The following is a 21,104-nucleotide window of genomic DNA, read 5'->3' as shown; positions in this document are numbered from 1 at the left end:
AAGACCCGGATGCTGGGAAAGATTGAGCACAGGAGAAGGGGTTGACAGAGGATGAGATGGTTGAATTACATCACTGACTCAATGGACATGAGTTTGAGCAAACTCTGGGATATAGTGAAGACAGAGAAGCCTGGTGTGCTGCAGTCCATGAGGTCACAAAGTATTGGACACAACTTAGTGACTGAACAACAACAAATCAAAACTACAATGAGGTATCACCGTAAGCTGGTCAGAACGGCCGTCCTCAAAAAGGTTACAAATAATAAATGCTGGAGAGGGTGTGGAGAGAAAGGAATCCTCCTATACTGTTGATGGAAATGTAAACTGGGGTAGCCACTATTGAGAATAGTAAGGAGGTTTCTTAAACTAAAACTACCATATGATTGAGCAATTCCACTCCTGGGCATATATTCAAAGAAAACCAAAATTTGAAAAGATACATCACCCCAGTGTTCACTGCAGCACTACTGAACAATAGCCAGGACGCGGAAGCAACTTAAATGTCAATCACCAGAGGGATGGATAAAGACGTGGTACATATACAGTAGGATTTTACTCAGCTATAAAAGGAATAAAATCATGCCATTTGAAGCAACATGGACAGACTTAGAAATTAGCATACCAAGTAAAACAAGTCAGACACAGAAAAACAAATATCGTGGTATCACTAACTTGTCAAATCTAAATTTTTTAAATGATATAAATGAACTTAAAAACAGATAACCAAAGAGGGCTTACTATAGCACAGGGAACTCTACTCAATAGTCTATAATAACCTATATGTGAAAAGAATCCAAAAAAGAATGGATATACGTATAACTGAAACATTATGCTTTAAACCTGAGATTAACACAACACTGTACATCGACTATACTTCAATACAATTTAAAAAACACACATAAATGAAAAAGCAGAATACAAAATCAACTAGCTTTTCGTGTTATAATTATGTTTGTGTTATGTAGGGATAGGTACTAAAAGCCTTGAGGGAATTATGGAATAACAAGAAATTTTACTTGTGGAGGTAAAAAAACATTTCTGTTTCAATTCATATCATGTTTATCTGTGCAATATATTTTTAGCCTTACAAAGCATCTTTTTCCCCCTAAATCTTTCTAATTTCTCAGCATTAGATAAAACATATCCTATGTTGAGCCAGCTGTTTAACATCCAATATGACTTAGTAAAGTGACATGAAAGTCACTCTGCTACTGCTAAGTCACTGCAGTCGTGTCCAACTCTGTGCAACCCCATAGACGGCAGCCCACCAGGCTCCCCCGGCCCTGGGATTCTCCAGGCAAGAGTACTGGAGTGGGTTGCCATTTCCTTCTCCAATGCATGGAAGTGAAAAGTGAAAGTGAACTCGCTCAGTCGTGTCTGACTCTTAGCGACCCCATGGACTGCAGCCCACCAGGCTCCTCTGTCCATGGGATTTTCCTGGCAAGAGTACTTGAGTGGGGTGCCACTGCCTTCTCTGGAAAGTCACTCAGTCACGTTCAACTCTTTGAAACTCCATGGACTAGGACCCACCAGGCTCTCCTCTGTCCTGTGGATTTCCCAAGCAAGACTACTGGAGTGGGTTGCCATTTTCTCCTCCAGGGGATCTTCCCACCGCAGGGACTGACCCCAGGCCTCCCGCATTGCTGACAGATTCTTTACCATGTGAGCCACCAGGGAAGCCCTTAGTATAACTTAGGGAGCTAGTAACAAGTCTAGTTTGATTTAAAAAAAAAAAAAAAAAAAAAACAGCCCGAATAGTGAGCTCTTACACCAGTACTACTCATTCAGGAAAAAAGCTTTTTAAGGTAAATAGCTTACGTGTTTCACTGAAACACTGTCTGCTTTACTGTCTCTCTCCTTCAGTTTCGTTTTACACCATTACACTTTATTCTATCAATCCCTTTCATTTGGGAACAAGCTAAACACTATTTGGAAAAAAAAAGAAGTAAATCTGGTTCCTCTAGCACTAAACCATGAATTATTTCTAAGTACAGCTTATGTGTAAAAATATTCTCTTTAAAATCTTTAAAATTCAGAAAAACTATAATGGATTAGTTCCCAAGCGTTTGATATTCCCCAAATAAACCATCTTGTAAACACTACTTTTTAAGACACTCATATAACCCTAATTAGAAATACCAATATAATGCAAATCACCTTACATAAAATACTTCATATAATGCTACATGTAAATTTTATTCTAAATGATTCTATACCTGATAAAATATAAACTATACATATTATAGTGTTTTAAATGACAAAAACTTCAACCAGTTCCTGATTTGATCATTCTAATCTAGTTGATAATGTAAAAGAACAGGAAATAAACACTCAAGTATTTGGAGGTAAAGGAACATGGAATTTTCAGATGATTCAGAATATGTACAAACATGTAGAGAAAAACAGAGTGAGAGAGCAAAAGTGGCCAAATGCTAAAAACTGAGGATTCTAAATGAAGGAAAATGAAAGTTCTTTGCACTATTCTTGCAAATGTTTACTTTCAATTAATTTTAAGCTTATAGAAGTTACCCCCAAACCCTCAATCTGCCATAGTACAGAAAATATGCTCATTATTCAGCTGAATAGCTCCCATTAAGCGCCTCCAATATCTAAACATGCATTTATAAATTATATACATGTGTTTACTATAATGCTAACATCCCATCTAACTTAAATTACACGTAAAAAAGTAGGTATTTTAAGGAGTAACTAAAAAATAATTAAAACAGAAGGAATGCTCTTGCCCTACAAATGTGAATTCAACCAGCACCCTGTAACTCTCAAATGTCTTCCTCTAATTCAACCTTTTCTCTAAAACTCCAGATCTCATTTCCAACTACCTACAGGATTTCAGAATCAGAGATGCCCTACAGGAGAGCTAACTTCAAACAGACTAAACTGAGTACTGAGAACTGAGGTTCTCCAGAAACCTGCTTCTGCACTCTCACTTTCACCTTAGTGCTAAATGAATCTGCTCAGTGCAGTCATCCCAGGCAATTCTTTCTTATTTTAGCCCCACAATCCATCCTCCCACCAAAACAAACAAAAAAGCCCACAAAGTTATACCCCCTCTCATTATTTCAACTTTCTATTCTGACTATAGCTCACTTGGATTATGAGAGCAGCTTCTTCATGGAGAAAGAGATTTTAAAGTCTTCAATCTCAAGGCTTCCAAATCATTCTTCATATCAAAGCCTGCAGGATTATTATAAAACCCAAAATTGATTAAGCTACCTCTACTCTCCCCCTTGCTCTGGTTCCCAACGACTTTCAAGACAAAAGCCGCACTTCTACCTTTTTGTGACTGATTCTGGCCCATCTCTCTGCCTACTGTTCTAACCCTGCTGAACTATCTGAAACCACATTAAAGTGCCAAAATTTTCTCAGGCCTTTAGGGTTTTACACATTGCTCTCATTGCTTGAAAATCTCATCTTGCAGCATGTCGCTGAAGAACTCACACTCTACTTTCAGGACTGAGTTCACATGTCCTTTCCCTGGGAAAACATTTCCTGAGACCAAAGGCTCTATTTATACAGTTCGAAGAAAGAGTGTATAAGCCCCTTGAGGACAAACAATACACTGCACTACTGCATGAATTCTCAGAACTTGGCACATACTCAAATGCTTAATATTTGCTGAACTCAAATCAGTGGGGGTAGGCAGTACCCTTGAATAACTGTTGTTGTGTTAATCAGATGATCATATGGAAGAAGATAAAACTAGATTCAGTGCTCACAATGAATACCAAGATAAATTCTAGACAGATAGGGAGTTACATGAAAAATCCCACACCATATAAATCATACAAGAATGCATTGCTGAAACCCTTTATCACCTGTGAGTGGAGAAAGAATCCTAACATGATTCATAAAACCACATCCATTTATTTGACTTAATGAAAATAAATATCTGGGTGGCAAAAATACCATAAGCAAAGCGGACAGATTTATTCCAAGGTCAGTAAAATAATATTTTTTAGTCTCATTTATATCTGAGAGATCAGTGAATTATTAAAACAAAAAGGCTAATGATGAAACAAGAACACACAAACTGGAAGCTTTTTAGATTTAAAAAAAAGTCTACCAATAACAAATTCAGTAGAGGCAACAAATACCAGACTGGAAACTACAAAAACCCAAACCAGAGAATTGGAAGACAAAAATTACAGGAAAATATATGACAGGTAGTTCCCAGAAATCTAGTATTTGTACAATCAGAGTTCAGAAATATAAAGAAATACAGACAAGCAGAGAAGACTAATAAACCGAAATGTTCCCAGAGGTAAAGAAACGTAACTGAGTTTTCACACCATGATTTATGAGAACTAGAAATATTTATGAATTTTAAAGATCGGTATGAAAAAGGGAGAAATCAACAGGTAGAATCAGATTTTTCTGTATAAAATCAAATGTTTAAGAAAGAACAAAGCCTACAAATTTAAAAAAGAAAGAAAACATGACCAATTTCTACACCAAGTCCAACCTCTAGTCAAAATACCAACTTCAAGGGGAACAGAATCATATTCTCACATAAGCTCAGAAGAATCTCATGGACAAAATAAAAGAAATTCCACAAAACAGCATTCTAGCCACAAGGGAAAGACTTAATAAAGACAATATAGAAAATACAATATAGTAAAATATTAACAGATAAGTCTAGGTAGTAACTACTGTGATGTCTAATGCCAATGTTAAATGACTCCTGAAAGAGATGCTTCCTATAGTTCAAAAGCAGTAAAATTCTACAGCAAAAATTCTGTAGAGATTCCTCCTTTTCCCTATTCTGTACAATAGCACTAGCAAAATAAAGAGCTGCAGGCTCCACTCAAGAGTACAGAAACAGAAGCTGTCTCAGTGTGAAAAGCTGATGTACTTACCGGGAGCTTGGTGAAGGCCGGGTTGGTGACATGCTTCCCAAAGGCATCTTCTTGGAACTGAAGAAGCTGTACCACCAGCCCAGCCAGAGTTTTATTCGTAGGAGCATCCGTGTGAACATACTGCAAGATAAAGACAGAGACTCAAAAACTGGGACAACTGTGCAGAAGACAGTGTTATTAGTTTACTTCCTAGTACCTAAGCACTGGCCCAGTGGCAGATTTTTAAGTGTCTGAGACACTTGTATAAACAAATATTGGGGGCAGTGGGCTGGATAAATAACACATCCTTTTAGGGAACAGATCTTAAGGATGAGAAATACTATGTCCAAGAAACCAAACCGAAATTATCTCATCCCCACCTGGATGGTGAGATCCTGAACCTCAAACTCAAGCCTGATACTATAAGGGAATGAGAGCTATTGGCCACTGAATTTCCTATGTGGCCTGAGAACCGACTATGTTAAAAGTTTTTCAAACTAATCCACAAACTCTTTGATGTTCCTCTCATCTAGAAGTGGGGATCTATGCCCTCTTCTATTGAATCAGACCATCCTTAGGGACTCACTGAAAACCAATTAGCATGCCAGAGAAGCGATGCTGTGTGACTTCCGAGAATAAATCAAAAAAGATCAGACAGCTTTGCTTCCAAGTAGTTCTTTTCGGACACCCACCTTTATAGCCCTGAACAGCAACAAAGGTGTCCAACCACCCTGACACCACCACACTGAGGCGGCCCAGGCCACCCAGAGAGGTCACATGGAAAGGCCCCAGCTGATGTCCCAGAAGACTGACAGTATAACCACCAGACACATGAGTAAAGAAGATTCCAGGTGATTCTGGTCCCCGGCTGTCAAGTCACCCTCAATCACCAAACCTCCCCCGTCAAGGGCCCAGACACCACTGAGCAGAGACAGTCATCCCGAACATGCCCATCCAAATTCCAGACACACGGGAACTATTAAGCATAATAAAATGGTTGTTTTATGCAACTGAGTTTTGAGCACATTAAAATGGTTACTTTCATGCACTAAAAAAAAAAATAAATACACATGTACGGGCACTTAAAAATGGTTACGATAGTAAGCTTTACAAGTTTTTGGTCAAAATTTTAAAATCTTTTAAAATAAATGTACATGAAAAGTTATCCATGCTGATGTATGTAATGTCACAAAGGGCAAATCCATGGTAGACAGCAAATGAACATCACAGCAAGGAAAGATAGAGTACATGACAGGAAAAGCATAAATTAGTGAGTTCAATTAAATGTATAAGTTTAATTTTGTATTAAGCATTCAATATCACTTTGAAAGGCCATCATTTTTTTTTTAAACCGCCAATTCTGAGCAGGTAGAAATATCTATACTTCCATTGAAAAAAAACAAAACACTATTTCTCTTTCTGGAAAAGCCTCTTTCCCAGTACCACCTCACATTTCAAAATTAATGTTTCTATTGCAATAAATAATGTCTGATATCTGTACAGCAAAATATCAGCTATATCATCTACTGTTAGTTACAAAGCCTTAAGTTGACTAGTTCTCAATATGTGCTGCTGCCAATCAAACAAAGAGCATAATATATTAACAAGAGGGCAGGCAATTCTTCTTAAAGCTTAGTAACCTCTCACTTCTTTATTTGTTCAAGTACACTAGCTTTCCTCTCTATGTGGAACAGCCAGCATAAGTTAAATTTTGCCAAAGGCTGGTGTTTTGTTGGAATGCTTTGTTTTACACGAAACTCTCTAGACCAAAGGTTGGTAAAATCCAGCCCACTGCCTGTTTCCGTGGGGCCCACAAGCTAAGAATGGCCCAACATTTTTAAATGCTTGGGGGAAAAGTTCTAAGAATAATATTTCATGACACACGATTATTATATGAAATTAAAATGTCAGTGTCCATAAACAGTCTTATCAAAACACAGCACCCTCACTCATTTGCACTTTGACTATGGCTGCTTTCCTCCAACAGCAGTCAAGCAGTTGCCACTGAGACTGCCTGGGCTGCAAAGCCTTGCTATTTAACTCTGGCCTTTTCATAGAAAAAGTCTGCCTATCCTTGTTCTAAACTACACCTTTTTATCCTTACAAACAGCTTCCTTCTATAGCAAAGGTGTTCTGTAAAAACACATTTCCATAAGGCTATGAAGTGAAACGTGTGTCAGACATAAGCCAAAAACTAGAAATACCTTTCATACAATTAAGCACATAAGATGTCAGATCTGTTAGTGTAAAATAGTGGTTCTTAAGTTTTAGCCCCACTCCCAGTCAGGTCCAAGAGTCTGCATTCGTAACAAGTTCCCATGCACTACACTTTAAGAACCACTGGGCTTTCAAAAAAAAATCCACTTCAAATATTGTCATATGTCATGCATCTCAGTTAAAGAACACATTTATTATAATCTAAAAGTTAAAAAACGAGGTAAGCAATTTTAAAATGTTAAAAACTACTTACAATTCCCCTTTCCTATAATACCAATTCACACAAAAACCATCAAGTTTAATTTTCTGAGGACTATTGTTCAACACAGTAAATCTTTAATGAGGAATACTCAATTTCAACAGTAATACTGGATGCAGTATTATCTATAATAAAGAATAAACTCTTCAAGTGTAACCCACAGAACTGGCAAAGTATGTTGTACATACTCACAAGGTAAGTTTACAATCTTTAATAAGTACAAGCTTCTCCAAGGGATCTCATAATGTACTGCAGGTTTTTAGCACATGGTACGGCAACATGAAAAATTAATACCTGCAGACAACTGAACAGTGTCAAATCCTAAAATTGAAAAAGGCACCATTTGGAGAAAGGCTGTTCAGCTAAAACCAAACCCTTTAGGCAAAAATGAATTGTTAATGACCTATATACATAGCTTTGTATGTATTCTAAACTTCACCACTATCTACAGCTGTTTCATTTAACATACTGTCATTCAAAATGAGAAAGATTTCACGTGGACAACCCTACAGTTTCAGAATAAAGATAGCAGGTTCAAGGCTCAATCAAAATGATTACCTTAGATATATTAAAATCCAATTTTTAAACTATAAAATATTTTTTAACTGTTTACTTTCTCAAATCACTCACAAAAATTATCAAACAAGAAAATACATGTAAGAGATGACAATTTTAACTCATAAATTTGACATTTACATATTATGTAAACTATACTCATACCCTCTCAAAAGGCAGGGTATAACTATTATAAGATTTTTAAATCAACTTTTAAAAATTTCAAAGAGTAACATTCTATTTAATCAATCAGAGGGATCAGGAGATAATATGGCAAAGGTATCACTAGTATCTCAAATTTATATAATCCCATCTTCAAGGACTATCTCATTTGATTCAAAACAACAGCCTACAAGAGTTAAAAATGAACAAGTAAAATGTAGAAATCAAGTGATCTGCTCAATGACATCAATCAGTGGCCAAGAGTACCAAACTCACGTTTACCAACCCAATGTAATGCTCATTCTACTATCCCATACTGACAGTTCAACTCCTCCCCAAAATCTCATTTAAACATAAAAAGATCGTAATAGTTTTCAAGATAATAAATCCTAATTAAAGGTGTTTCATCACCTCGATTAAAGGTGTTTATTAAAGGTGTTTTACAGGGGGAGAATATAATGATTATAGAGACAACTTCAATCATAAAAATTTTATTTTTAATCAAAAAAAAAAAAAAGTTCAACAGCATGTTTTACTTAAGACAACAACAAAAAATCTTTCAGTCTCAAAGTTTTGATTAAGAAAGTTAGGAAAATATGCTTAGAAGGCTGTATCAATAAATCTGCTTTATATTCCCTGTGACATTAATAACATTAAAAGTTTAACTTCTCCCTAAACAATTCTATTGCAGCAGATGTCCCATATGAAAAAAAATAACTGTCTTAACCTGTTAAATACTATATGTAAAGGGCATGGAAACACCTTCCCTGGGCAATCTAGCCTGTTTTAGTGATCATCATTAAATCTAAAGCATTTTTATTTAAATCATCCTGAAATCTTTAATTTCAGGAGTAAGCCAAACTTTGGGAAGAAACCTACCTGGGAAGTTAATGGCTTACAGATACACTTCACCTTCTCAAGGTTTGATCATCTGAAAACCACTCTGAACTATGGATAGAAAAATATCTTTCGGTGTTAAGGATAAACGATACACACCCAGTAATACAAAGCAGGCACCTTAGGTAGATAACCAGCTTCTGTACTGCTGCAGTGGACTGAAAATGCAACCTTGGGCAGTTTCCGCTTCCCTAAACTGGTCACCTCCTCTAGACTCCTTTGGCAAGTAAAAGCTCATCCTAGTCAAGAAGTATTCACTTTCCTTTCCGTAATGCAAATGTATCAACAAAACCTAAATAAATAGGTTTCTAGAGGTTTCTAGTCTAGTTAATCTGTTCATTCATGGAACGAAGATTAACTGAGCACCTTCTATGGACATTCAGAAGGCAAAAACAATACAAGGGAACTCTCTTTTAATTTGAAATCACCTGGCTTTTACAGGCAGGTGCCAGTGTCTATCTTTACCACAACATTGTTTCTTAAGGAGAGGAATTACAAATAGGAAAAAGAAAATAAAAGGTGTCGGGGGTGGGGGTGGGAGGTTGGAGCTGGAGCCAGGTGGACCTTCTCTGAATCCCGAATTTGTAACTCCTAACAGTTTTGACACTATGGCTCAGACGGTAAAGCGTCTGTCTACAATGCGGGAGACCAGGGTTCGATCCCTGGGTTGGGAAGATCCCCAGAGAAGGAAATGTCAATCCACCCCAGGACTACTGCCTGGAAAATCCCATGGACAGAGGAGCCTGGTAGGCTACAGTCCATGGGGTCGCAAAGGGTCGTGTGACTGAGCGACTTCATTTCAACTGTAATTCTTAGAGAAATTACTTAAACCTGGTCTCGATTTCTCTCATGGGGAAAATGAAGCAAATAATATCTATCATACAGGACCACTGTGAGGATTTAAGCGAGTAATGTTTTAAATGCCCGGATAAAGTGGATGCTCAAGTTGTCCTCACAGTGCATGCATAAACTCATCAATAAAAGTGCTACTATCAATGTCATGTTTATTTATTTGCTCGAGATTTATTAATTTGAAAATACAGTATTAAATGCAACACAAAAGTTAAAACCCATCAATGTGTACACCAAGGAGAGATATAGTGTGTATGGCAGAAGCAAAGAACGTTGTTGTAAATATTTTTACCAAATCAACACCACTCTAAGAGGCTGATAGGATTCTGACTATCAAGTCCAAGGATATGCAATTCTGAATCTGAACAGGCCTAAGAAATACATTTCAGTTTTATGAAACACTGAGAGGTCAAACATAACGTTAACTCTGTCTTCAAGGCCTCAGGGACATGGAGCCAGCATTAGCCTACTGGCTTCAACCCTCTCTTGCAATCAGGCTCACAGCCACTTCCTCATCCACCCAAACCCAGCTCTGAAAGACTATCCAACCCTAAAGCTGCCCTCTGAAACCTGGCCCAAAAGAGATGCAGTCTGCAAAGGCAGAAATAACTATCACTGTACTTCCTTTCTTCCTATTCCCTTTCTTGCTATCCAAAGGAATATTCCTCCTGAGTATCTCTCTGTTAAAGCTACACTGATAGAGCAATACAACATTATATGTCAATTATATCTCAACAAAACTGGGGTAAAAAATCCAGCCTGGGCCTTCCCTGGTGGTCTAGTGGTTAAGAAACCGCCTTGCAACACTGGGACATCAGTTTGATCCCTAGTTTGGGAAGAGCCCACATGCTGTGGGGCAACCAGGCCCCTATGCCACAACAACTGAGCCTGTGCTCTGAGGCCCATATGCAGCAACTACTGAAGCCCTGAGCACCCTAGAGCCTGTACTCCACAACAAAAGAAGCCACTGCAATGAGAAGCCCATACGAAGAGTAGCCCCGGCTCTTTGAAATGACAGATAGTCTGAGCGCACCAACACCCAGTGCAGCCAAAAAATTAACTAAAAAACATTAAGGTATATTAAGACCCAAAATACTGCCTGAAAAGCACGTGATAAACAATAATTTCATAATATAAGCATATTCAATTCCCTTAGCTACTACCATAAGCTCTACTGTTTACACACAAAAAAAGTGACCAATTTACCAATGTACAAGGAAAAACAATACTGTCTACTTAACATATAAGTGAGGAAAATCTACAATCTCAAATGAGACTCCAAAATTCCTAGGGGAATAAAGTCAAAGCACCAAAAAATATATTGTAAGTAAGAATATATGTCACCTCTCACTTTCTAAAAACTGATGTGTGTGTGTTGTGTGCCTAGTCACTCAGTCGTGTCAGACTCTTTGTGACCCCATGGACTGTAGCCCGCCAGGCTCCTCTGTCCATGTGGATTCTCCAGGCAAGAATACTGGAGTGGGGTTGCCATGCCCTCCTCCAGGGGATCTTCCCAATTCAGGGATGGAACCCAGATCTACCACACTGCAGGGGCATTCTTTACTGAGCCACCAGGGAAGCCCAAAACTTGAGATAAGAAATGGTGAGTTCTGAAAGTATCACAGTGGAGTATCAGAAGAACCTTAGACCCCTGCCTATGCCTAACAACTTCCAAAGGCTGATAAGTTTCACTGTACTGTACACCCGAAACCTAAAGTAGGTTTCTAGACTACTTTATCTTTTCATTCATTCAACAAATATTTACTAAGCAACTACTAAGGGTCAAGCAATGAGGATCAAAAATGTTCCAGGGCACACTGTAGTGAACAGGCCAAACAAGGTCCTAGCTCCAGGGCAATGGTCCACAACGGAGGAAGTTAGAGAACTGTGAAGGGTGTTCAGGAAATTCTGAGACACAGAGAGCAATTTTTTTTTTTTTGGCAGTCGGCTTCCTTACACTTTCTAAGGGGGTCAGTCATTTCTAAATAAGTTATATAAAGGGGAAACTAAAAAAGTTGTTATAAACAATGGGACTAAGTCACAACTTTCAGTACCAATGACTCAGTCCAACTAACACTCCAAAGGCAAGACAAGCAGGTAAATGAAAATAATCCCAAAAAAACAGTATGAAGAAAACGAAGGTGATATGAAGTGGGGTGACCTAACACGAAAGGGGTTCTCAGGGAAAGCCTCACATTAGCTACAAGCCAACATTAACTCTCGAATTCCCACTATACATAAGCAGAGGGAACTGTGAAGTAAAAGCCGTCGTTTTATCAATATTAGTGAGTCCCCAAGAACACTGTGATCCATTATATTAACCTGCAGTTACCGACGTCGGAGTACAGCGGTCCACAGTCCTTCTTTAGCATATCAACTACAGGTTTAAGAAAACCTTGGTTACCTCACTGGACTTTGAAGACTGGTCTCTTAAACAAAACTTGCCGCGGCTCTTACAGCTCGGCTCAGACAGTTTTAATAACCACTGTTAACACACCTAAAGCGGCTAACAAAGAGGAAGAGTCACAACCTCCCGGTCACGAAGCCCGACCCGCTCCCTCACAAGCGCGGGCAGGGGCTTTCGCCCCGGATGCCCGGGCTCCCAGGAGCGGCGCCCCGAGGGCCCGCGGAGCCGCGGGCGCGCGGGCGCCGAGAGTTCGCGGCGGGGGCGTGGCGGGCCCGGCGCCTGCCTTTGTTGTCCCTCGTGGCGCGCGGGGGGAGGGGCGGCCCGAGGCCCGCGAGCCCAGCAGCCGCCCCCGGCCCCCGTCGCGTGGCCTCCTCGGCCCCTACGGGCGCGCGGACCCACCTTCTTGTAGTGCTTGCCCAGCCAGACCCGCACCGAATCCAGCTGGGACACCGTCTCCGGGCTCTCCCAAAACTTGCTCGCCGGGCCCCCGTCCTTCCGCCGATAAACGGCCAGGCCCGTGGCCGCCGCCGCGCCTCCTGCGCCCGCGGCGCCGGTGGTCGTCCCCAGCCCTCCGCCGCCCGCCGCCGCGGCCATCGTCGCCGTCCGTCGTCCCCACCGCCCGGCCCTCCCCGGCCCTCGCGGCGTGCCCCGTTCGCACCCGCGCGCGCGCGCGCGCAGCCGCCACCGCCGCCTCCCGGCCCCGCCCAGCCAACCCTCTTCCGGCGCGGAAGCCTGGCCCCGCCTCTTCTCGGGACCGGCGCCCTAACCGACGAGAGCACGCGCGCACGCATGCGCAGCACTCGGGCCGGGCGGGCCTAGGACGAGCCCCTCCACCCGCCTCTTCCGCGTGCACCGCGGACCGCTTACCCGCTACACCTCACAGCTTGGGCTTCCGCGCGTGTGGCTGTTTCCCCGGTACCTGCGTTGAATCGTTATGTAGTCTACAGCTGCACGGTGGTTGTGTCACCGTCTGCCACCGCCGGGGAGAAAGGAGCTGGTGTGAGATGTTCCGAGAGGAGAGCGCGTTTCAAGTGTCGCGTGCCAGCAGTGGAACCCACACGCCGGGTGGGAATCTGCGCCTGTCCTCGCTTGCCTTCAGACCTTCTGCACGTAGTGACCCTGTCGTCCTTTGTAAACATCCATCTGGGACCCACACCTTCGGCTTCACACACCTTCCTTCCCCCTCACGGCTCCAGCCACACCAGCTCATTACTGCCTTGGGGCGCTCGCAACAGCTATTCCCGCGACCTGGACCTCTGATTGTGTCATTTGTGAAGTGAAAGTCGCTCAGTCGCATCCAACTCTTTGCGACCCCATGTACTAATATAGTCCATGGAATTCTCCAGCCAGAATACTGGAGTGGGAAAGTGGCCTTTCCCTTCTCCAGGGGATCTTCCCAACCCAGGGATCGAACCCAGGTCTCCCGCATTGCAGGCGATTCTTTACCAACTAAGCTTGACGCTTTCAAAATCATAGCTTAAAGGTACTTCAAAAAAGTGATCCCTCCTGACCTTGCAGTCTTGAACAATCATACTCGCTCGACATTGTCGCGGTAGGACTCACCATGACTTGGTATTTTTCTTACTTTCCATATAAATTACATAAGAACCTAGTCTTGCTCACAGGTGTACCCTCAGTGCTGAGAAGGCCTGTTACCCAACAGATGTTCAATAAATATTTAATGAAAGAATGAATGACTTATAGGGAGGCAGAAGAGTTTTAAATTATTAACGAAGTGTGATTGGCCGTTATGGAGATTTGAACATAATGCTCTCTGACCCCAGAACAGAAAGTGACAAGCTGTGAGTTTTTCAGACCAGCCTTTAAAGAAAAAAGAATATGATCAGGGAGGAAGGGAGATTGCAAACACGTGAGGGGAAAAAAAAAAAAAAAAAACTGGAACAAAGCCTTTAAAGTGTGAAAGCATGCTTGGTGAAACTCCTTAAGCCCATGGGCTGGAAGCAAAGATGTTACTTGGGGTGGCAGTGAATTTTGAATATCCTATAAGCACTGGAAAACCAGCTTGAAGACACAGAACGACATGACCAGATTTATAGATTAGAAAGTAGCTACTGCAGTAGTGTGAATAATAGAGAAAGACAGCCTGGGGAAAAAATGCATGGACAACAAAAGAAAAAATAAATTGGACTTCATCCAAATTAAAATCTTTGGTGCTTCAAAATACACTGACAAGAAAATGAAAACACCCACTGAGTGAGAAAAAACACTTGCAAATTATAAACCTGATGAGACATATTCAGAGAATAGGAAAAAAAAAAAAAACCTCTTAGAACTTGATAATGAAAAACACCAAGATCCAATTTGACAAATTAATAACCAAATGGAATAAACTTAGTACATGCAACATTATGGATGAATCACCAGGTATTATACTGAGTTAAATAAATCTTACCTGAAAGGATATATACAGGATGATTCAATATATATGAAGTTATAGAACAGGCTAAACTTCAAAGTAGGGTTCCCTTTGGGGAAGTAGAGGGGAAGGAGGGACATGAGGGAAATTTCCTGGGAGTGACAATAAGTTGATGTGAAACAGATTTGCATTACACAGAAGTATGCATACCAGTTGTGGAGTGGTAAAGAAAATTTATGCATTTTACTATAAATTTCCCCTCAGAAGAAAAGAACACTAAAGAAATACTGAACTCTTGTTCAAAATATGCATGCTAAAGTGTTCAGTGATGAACTATATCTTTCACCTAGTTCTCAAAGCTACATGCTAAATTCACACAGTGATCTATCCAAAAGTATCTTTATTGCTCAATAGGTGAAGAGTTGATTAGGTTTCTTCAGTTTTGAAGAAAAAAGAATTTTGAAAAGAACTGGAAATTGCATAATGGTTTGCCAGTTGTTACAGCCTTCTCAGTTCTGGGAGGTATACCAAAAAGCCTTCTCTAAAATGTACCAAAGAGTATGGTTTAGTAAATATTTTCTCTTTAATTTTTTATTTTAAAAAAATTAAAAATTTTTTTCTTTCCATTTTCTTTGTTTTTCAAAACTTTGTGTTGAGGGCCGACTTTCAATAGATCACAGCGAGGGAGCTGCTCTGCTACTTACGAAACCCCAACTCAGAAGCAGGTCCTCTATGAATGGTTTAGCACTAGGTTCCCCACAAAGGAAAGTGAGGTGCATGGCGGGTAACAGGGTGGCCGCCTTTCAGGTTTAGCAAATATTTTCTATAAAGGGTCAGATAACAAATATTTTAGGCTTGTGGGCCATATGTTCTTTGTGACAACTACTGAGCCCTACCCTTGTACCACAAAAGCCGCTATAGGCAATACATAAATGAGTGAGCATGGCTATATTCTAACAAAATTTTATTCACAAAAACAGGTGGTAGACAAGGGTTTTTGTTTGGGTTGATGAAAACGTTTAGGAGATGGATGGTAGTGATGTTTGTACAACATTGTGGTTGTACTTAATGTCACTGAATTGTGTACCTAAAATTGATAAAATGGTAAATTTTATTATATATTTACCACCAAAAAAAGATTTTTTTAAAGCACAGTGGCAAGCCAGATTGAGTCTGTGCTGTATTTTGTTAAAAACTCCTGACAGTGACTAATATACGTTACCTTTAGCTTAGAAGCATCTCGGTTAAATCAATTTACTCAGATCTGCTTGAGAATATTACAGTATTGCTTGCTTCATTGAGCTTTTATTTTGCCAGAGGATTAGGTATATTGGTAGATTAGGTATACCATCTAGACCTTAGAGCCACAAATTTACCTCATGTAATTTATGGAAAATGTCTGTCATATTACCTAATTGTCAAAGTCAGTCTTACTTAGTTACTTAGTCAAACTCAGTTGGAAAAAAATGGTTTTGTCAGAGAAAATTTTACTTCATTTTTCAATTCAAATAAATGTGTTAATATTTAAGTCAAGAAATAATATAAAAGCTCTGAGGAATAGCTTATGTAACATTTTATTCGATGGTTATTAAAAGCAGTCTGGTCAAGACTGAAATGATTATTTCAAAAACCTTCCAACAAAAACAAAGAAACTAAGAAAAGAGAGATTAAAAAAAAATTCGCAACAAAGAAAAGCCTAGATATTTTGATGGCTTCAATGGCAAATTCTACCAAACATTTAAAGAAGAACTAATATTTACCCTTCTCAAACCTTCCCCAAAAAACTGAAGGGAAGGAACACCTCTAGACTCTTTCTATGAGTCCAGCATTAACTTAATCCCTAAAACAGATAAGGTTACTACAATAAATATCACTTATGAACACTGATGAAAAAATCCTAAACTAAATACTGGCAAACCAAATTCAGCAGTATATTACAAGGGTTATACACCAAGGGAGATTTATTCCTGGAATGCAAGGTGGTTCAGCATACAGAAATCAATGTAATACACCACATTAAGAAAATAAAGGGAAAAAAACACATGATCATCTCTATAGCTGCAGAAAAATCATTTGACATAATTGAACACATTTTCATGATTTAAAAAATGCACACACTCAACAAACTAGGAATAGAAGGAAACTATCTCAGTATTAAATATAATAAAAGCCATGTAAGAGAAACCTACAGTGAATATCATACTCAATGGTGAATGAATGTTTTCCTCTAAGAACAAGAGAAAGGTAGAGATGCCTGCTTTCACCGCTTGTATTCAACATAGTACTGGAAGTTCTAGTCAGAACAATTAGTCAAGGAAAAGAAAAAGCATCCAAATTTAAGAAAGAAATAAGATATCTCTGTTTGCAGGTGATATGACTGTATACATAGAAAACCCTAAAAATTCTATTAAAAAAAAAGTATGACTAATACATGATTTCATCAAAGTAGCAGGATGTAAAATCAACACACAAAAAATCAGTGACATTTCTATATATGAATAATGAGCAAGCTAAAAAGGAAATTACAACAATTTCATTTACAATAGAACAAAAAACAATAAAACACTTAGGAATTAACCAAGCAGGTAAAATAATTATAAAATGAAAACTACAAAACTGCTGAGAGAAAGAAAACACAAATAAATGGAAACATATCCCTTGTTCATAGATGGAAGACCTAATAATTTTAAAATATCAGCACTACTCAATCTACAGATCCAATACAAGCTCTATTAAAATCCCAGGGATGTTTTTTGAAGGAATACAAAAACCTATATAAACATAATGTTATCAATAGAATGTAAAAGAAAAAAGGAAAAAACAAAAAATGTTGAAAAAAAATAACAAAGTTGGAGAAATCAACTTCCTGAATTCAAAACGAATCAAAGCACTATAGTACTGGCACTAAGACAGACATATAGATCAATGGAAAGAATAGAGAGCCCAGGAACAAACTTTGCATGTACGGTCAAGTGATCTTTTGATAATGGTGCCAAGACCATTCAACGGGGAAAGGGCGATCTTTCCAACAACTGGGACTGGTTAAACCAGATAAACTATATGCAAAAGAATGAAGTTGGACCCTTACCTCACACTATATACAAAAATTAATTTACAATGGATCAAAAAACCTCAGTATCAGAAATAAAACTATAAAATTACTAGGAGAAAACACAGGGTAAAATCTTAATGACTGGATTTGGCAATGATTTCTTAGATATGACACCAAAGGCAATGATTTCTTGAATGTGACATCAGAGGCACAGGCAACAAAAGAAAAAGTAGACAAACTGGACTTAATGAAAAATTTTTAAAATCTGCATCAAAAGAATATCAACAGAGGAAAAAGGTGACCCATAGAGTGGGAGAAATCCCATAGACAGAGGAGCCTGGTGGGCTACAGTCCACAGGGTCACAAAGAAACAGACACACCTGACACAACTTAGCACGCATGCATAATGAAGGGCTTTACCCAGGATATGTGGTGGACTCCTAAAACTCAACAATAAATTCAAAAATTGGCAAAGGAAATGATCAGATAGTTCGCCAAGGAAAATATACAAATGGATAATAAGCACATGAAAAGATTTTCAACATCTTTATAAACATTCAGTTCAGTTCAGTCGCTCAGTCATGTCCAACTCTTTACAACCATCGCAGCACGCCAGGCCTCCCTGTCCATCACCAACTCCCGGAGTTCACTCAAACTCATGTCCATCAAGTCGGTGATGCCATCCGGCCATCTTATCCTCTGTCGTCCCCTTCTCCTCCTGCCCCCAATCCCTCCCAGCATCAGAGTCTTTTCCAATGAGTCAACTCTTCGCATGAGGTGGCCAAAGTATTGCAGTTTCAGCTTTAGCATCAGTCCTTCCAATGAACACCCAGGACTGATCTCCTTTAGAATGGACTGGTTGGATCTCCTTGCAGTCCAAGGGACTCTCAAGAGTCTTCTCCAACACCACAGTTCAAAAGCATCAATTCTTCAGCGCTCAGCTTCCTTCATAGTCCAACTCTAACATCCATACATGACCACTGGAAAAACCATATCCTTGACTAGACAGACCTTTGTTGGCAAAGTAATATCTCTGCTTTTGAATATGCTATCTAGGTTGGTCATAACTTTCCTCCCAAGGAGTAAGCATCTTTTAATTTCATGGCTGCAATCACCATCTGCAGTGAGTTTGGAGCCCCAAAAATAAAGTCTGACACTGTTTCCCCATGTATTTCGCATGAAGTGATGGGACCAGATGCCATGATCTTTGTTTTCTGAATGTTGAGCTTTAAGCCAACTTTTTCACTCTCCTCTTTCACTTTCATCAAGAGGCTTTTAGTTTCTCTTCACTTTCTGCCATAAGAGTGGTGTCAACTGCGTAAGTGTAAGTGTAGTCACTCAGTCATGTCCAACTCTGCGACCCCATGGACTCTAGCCCACCAGGATCCTCTGTCCATGGGATTCTCCAGGCAAGAATACTGGAGTGGGTTGCCATTTCCTTCCCCAGGAATATCAAAAGCACAAGCTGGAATCAAGATTGCCGGGAGAAATATCAATAACCTCATCTGCATATCTGAGGTTATTGATATTCCTCCCGGCAATCTTGATTCCAGCTTGTGCTTCTTCCAGCCCAGCATTTCTCATGATGTACTCTGCATAGAAGTTAAATAAGCAGGGTGACAATATACAGCCTTGATGTACTCCTTTTCCTATTTGGAACCAGTGTGTTGTTTCATGCCCAGTTCTAACTGTTGCTTCCTGACCTGCATATAGGTTTCTCAAGAGGCAGGTCTGGTGGTCTGGTACTCCCATCTCTTTCAACATTAGAGAAATGAAAATCAAACATATAATGATGTACCACCTCATATCCATTAAGATGGCCACTATTAAAAATAATAAGAAAAAAAGAAAAAAATAGTAAGTATTGACAAGGATGAGGAGAAATTGGAACCCTTGTGTACTGTTGGTGAGAATGTAAAGTATTACACTCACTATGAAAAACTATGATGATTCCTCAAGAAATTAAGAACAGAATTACCATATGATCCAACAATACTACTTCCAGGTATACACCCACAAGAATTGAAAGCAAGGTCTTTAGGAATATTTGCACAACCACATACACAATAGCATGATTCACTAGCAAAAAAAAAAAAAAATGTGATACCTACAATGGAATATTGTTGAGTTTTAAAAAGGAAAATGATTCTGATATAAGCTGCAACATGGATGAACTTTGAGGATATCACACTAAATGAAATACAACAGTCACAAAAAGATATGTATGATTCTACTTACATGAGGTACTAAAATGGGGAGTTACTGTTTAATGAGTACAGAGTTTCAATTTTATAAGATGAAAAGGGATATGGAGAGAGATGGGGTAATGGCTGTATAACATAATGAATGTAATTAATCACCGAACTGTACACTTAAAAATGGTTAAGATGCCTAAGGGAAATAAGTCTGACAGAGAAAGATACCACATGATGGTCCCTTACATGTGGAGTCTAAAAAACAAAAATAAATACAGGCTTAAAGACAGAGGAGAGACTGGTCGTTGCTAGAGGTGGAGGGTGGGGGATTGGAGAAATAGATGAAGAGGCTCAAAAGGCACACACTTTGAGTTTTAAAATAAATAGATTATAGGTATGAAATGTATAGCACTGTGACTATACTTAATAATACTGTATTATGTATTTGAAAGTTGCTAAGATGGTAGATCTTCAGTTCAGTTGCTCAGTCGTGTCCAACTCTTTGCAGCCCCATGGACTGCAGCACACCAGGCTTCCCTGTCCATTGCCAACTCCCAAAGCCTACTCAAACTCTTGTCCATTGAGTCGGTGATAGTAGACCTTAAAAGTTCTCAAATCAAGGGACTTCCCTGGTGGTCCAGTGGCTAAGACTCTGTGTTCCCTATGTAGGGGGCCCAGGTTCAATCCCTGGTCAGGGAACTGGATCCCACATGCTGCAACTGCAGATCTTGCACACTGCAACTAAGAGCTCACCCGCTGCAACAAAGACTGAAGGTCCTACGTGCCGCAACTAAGACCTGGCGCAGCCAAAATAAATAATAAGGAAATACTTTCTTAAAAAGTTCTTACAACAAGAAAGAATTTTATAACTGTTAATGATGAATATTAACTGTTGTGACCATTTTGCAATGCGTACAAATACTGAATCATGTTGTACACCTGCAATTAATATGTCAATTATATCTCAATGTAAAAAATAAAAATTAAGGGTTTCTCTGATGGTCCAGTGGTTAAGAATCTGCCTTGCAATGCAGGGGACATGGTTTCAATCCTTGGTCTGGAAGATTCCATGGGCCAGGGAGCAACTAAGCTTATGTGCCACAATTACTGAATCCATGCACTGCAACTACTGAAGCCCAGAAGCCTAGAGCCTGTGCTTCGCAACAAGCACAGCCGCCACAATGAGAAGCCCGAGCACCACAACTAGAGAGCAGCCCCTGCTTGCTGCAACAGTGGACACCCCCACAGGCAAAAAACAGAGATATCAGATAAATC

General features: G+C 39.6%; 1 protein-coding gene across 2 annotated transcripts in view; it reads right to left on the bottom strand.

Annotated features, from left to right (window-relative positions):
• Positions 1-12,924, bottom strand: part of SMARCC1 (SWI/SNF related, matrix associated, actin dependent regulator of chromatin subfamily c member 1) — a 123,730-nt gene extending 110,806 nt beyond the window's left edge. For both annotated transcript variants that reach the window (XM_027957707.3, XM_042236316.2), the window contains exons 1-2: positions 12,605-12,924; positions 4,878-4,997 (exon numbers count right to left, since the gene is read on the bottom strand). In XM_027957707.3, coding sequence (XP_027813508.1) covers positions 4,878-4,997; positions 12,605-12,799 — 315 coding nt within the window. In that variant the 5' untranslated portion in view covers positions 12,800-12,924. The remainder of the gene's footprint in view (positions 1-4,877; positions 4,998-12,604) is intronic.
• Between the last annotated feature and the right edge of the window lie 8,180 nt (positions 12,925-21,104).

This window comes from Ovis aries, chromosome 19 (assembly GCF_016772045.2).
Source record: "Ovis aries strain OAR_USU_Benz2616 breed Rambouillet chromosome 19, ARS-UI_Ramb_v3.0, whole genome shotgun sequence".
Lineage (NCBI taxonomy): Eukaryota > Metazoa > Chordata > Mammalia > Artiodactyla > Bovidae > Ovis > Ovis aries.
This window is presented reverse-complemented; position numbering and strand designations above follow the sequence as displayed.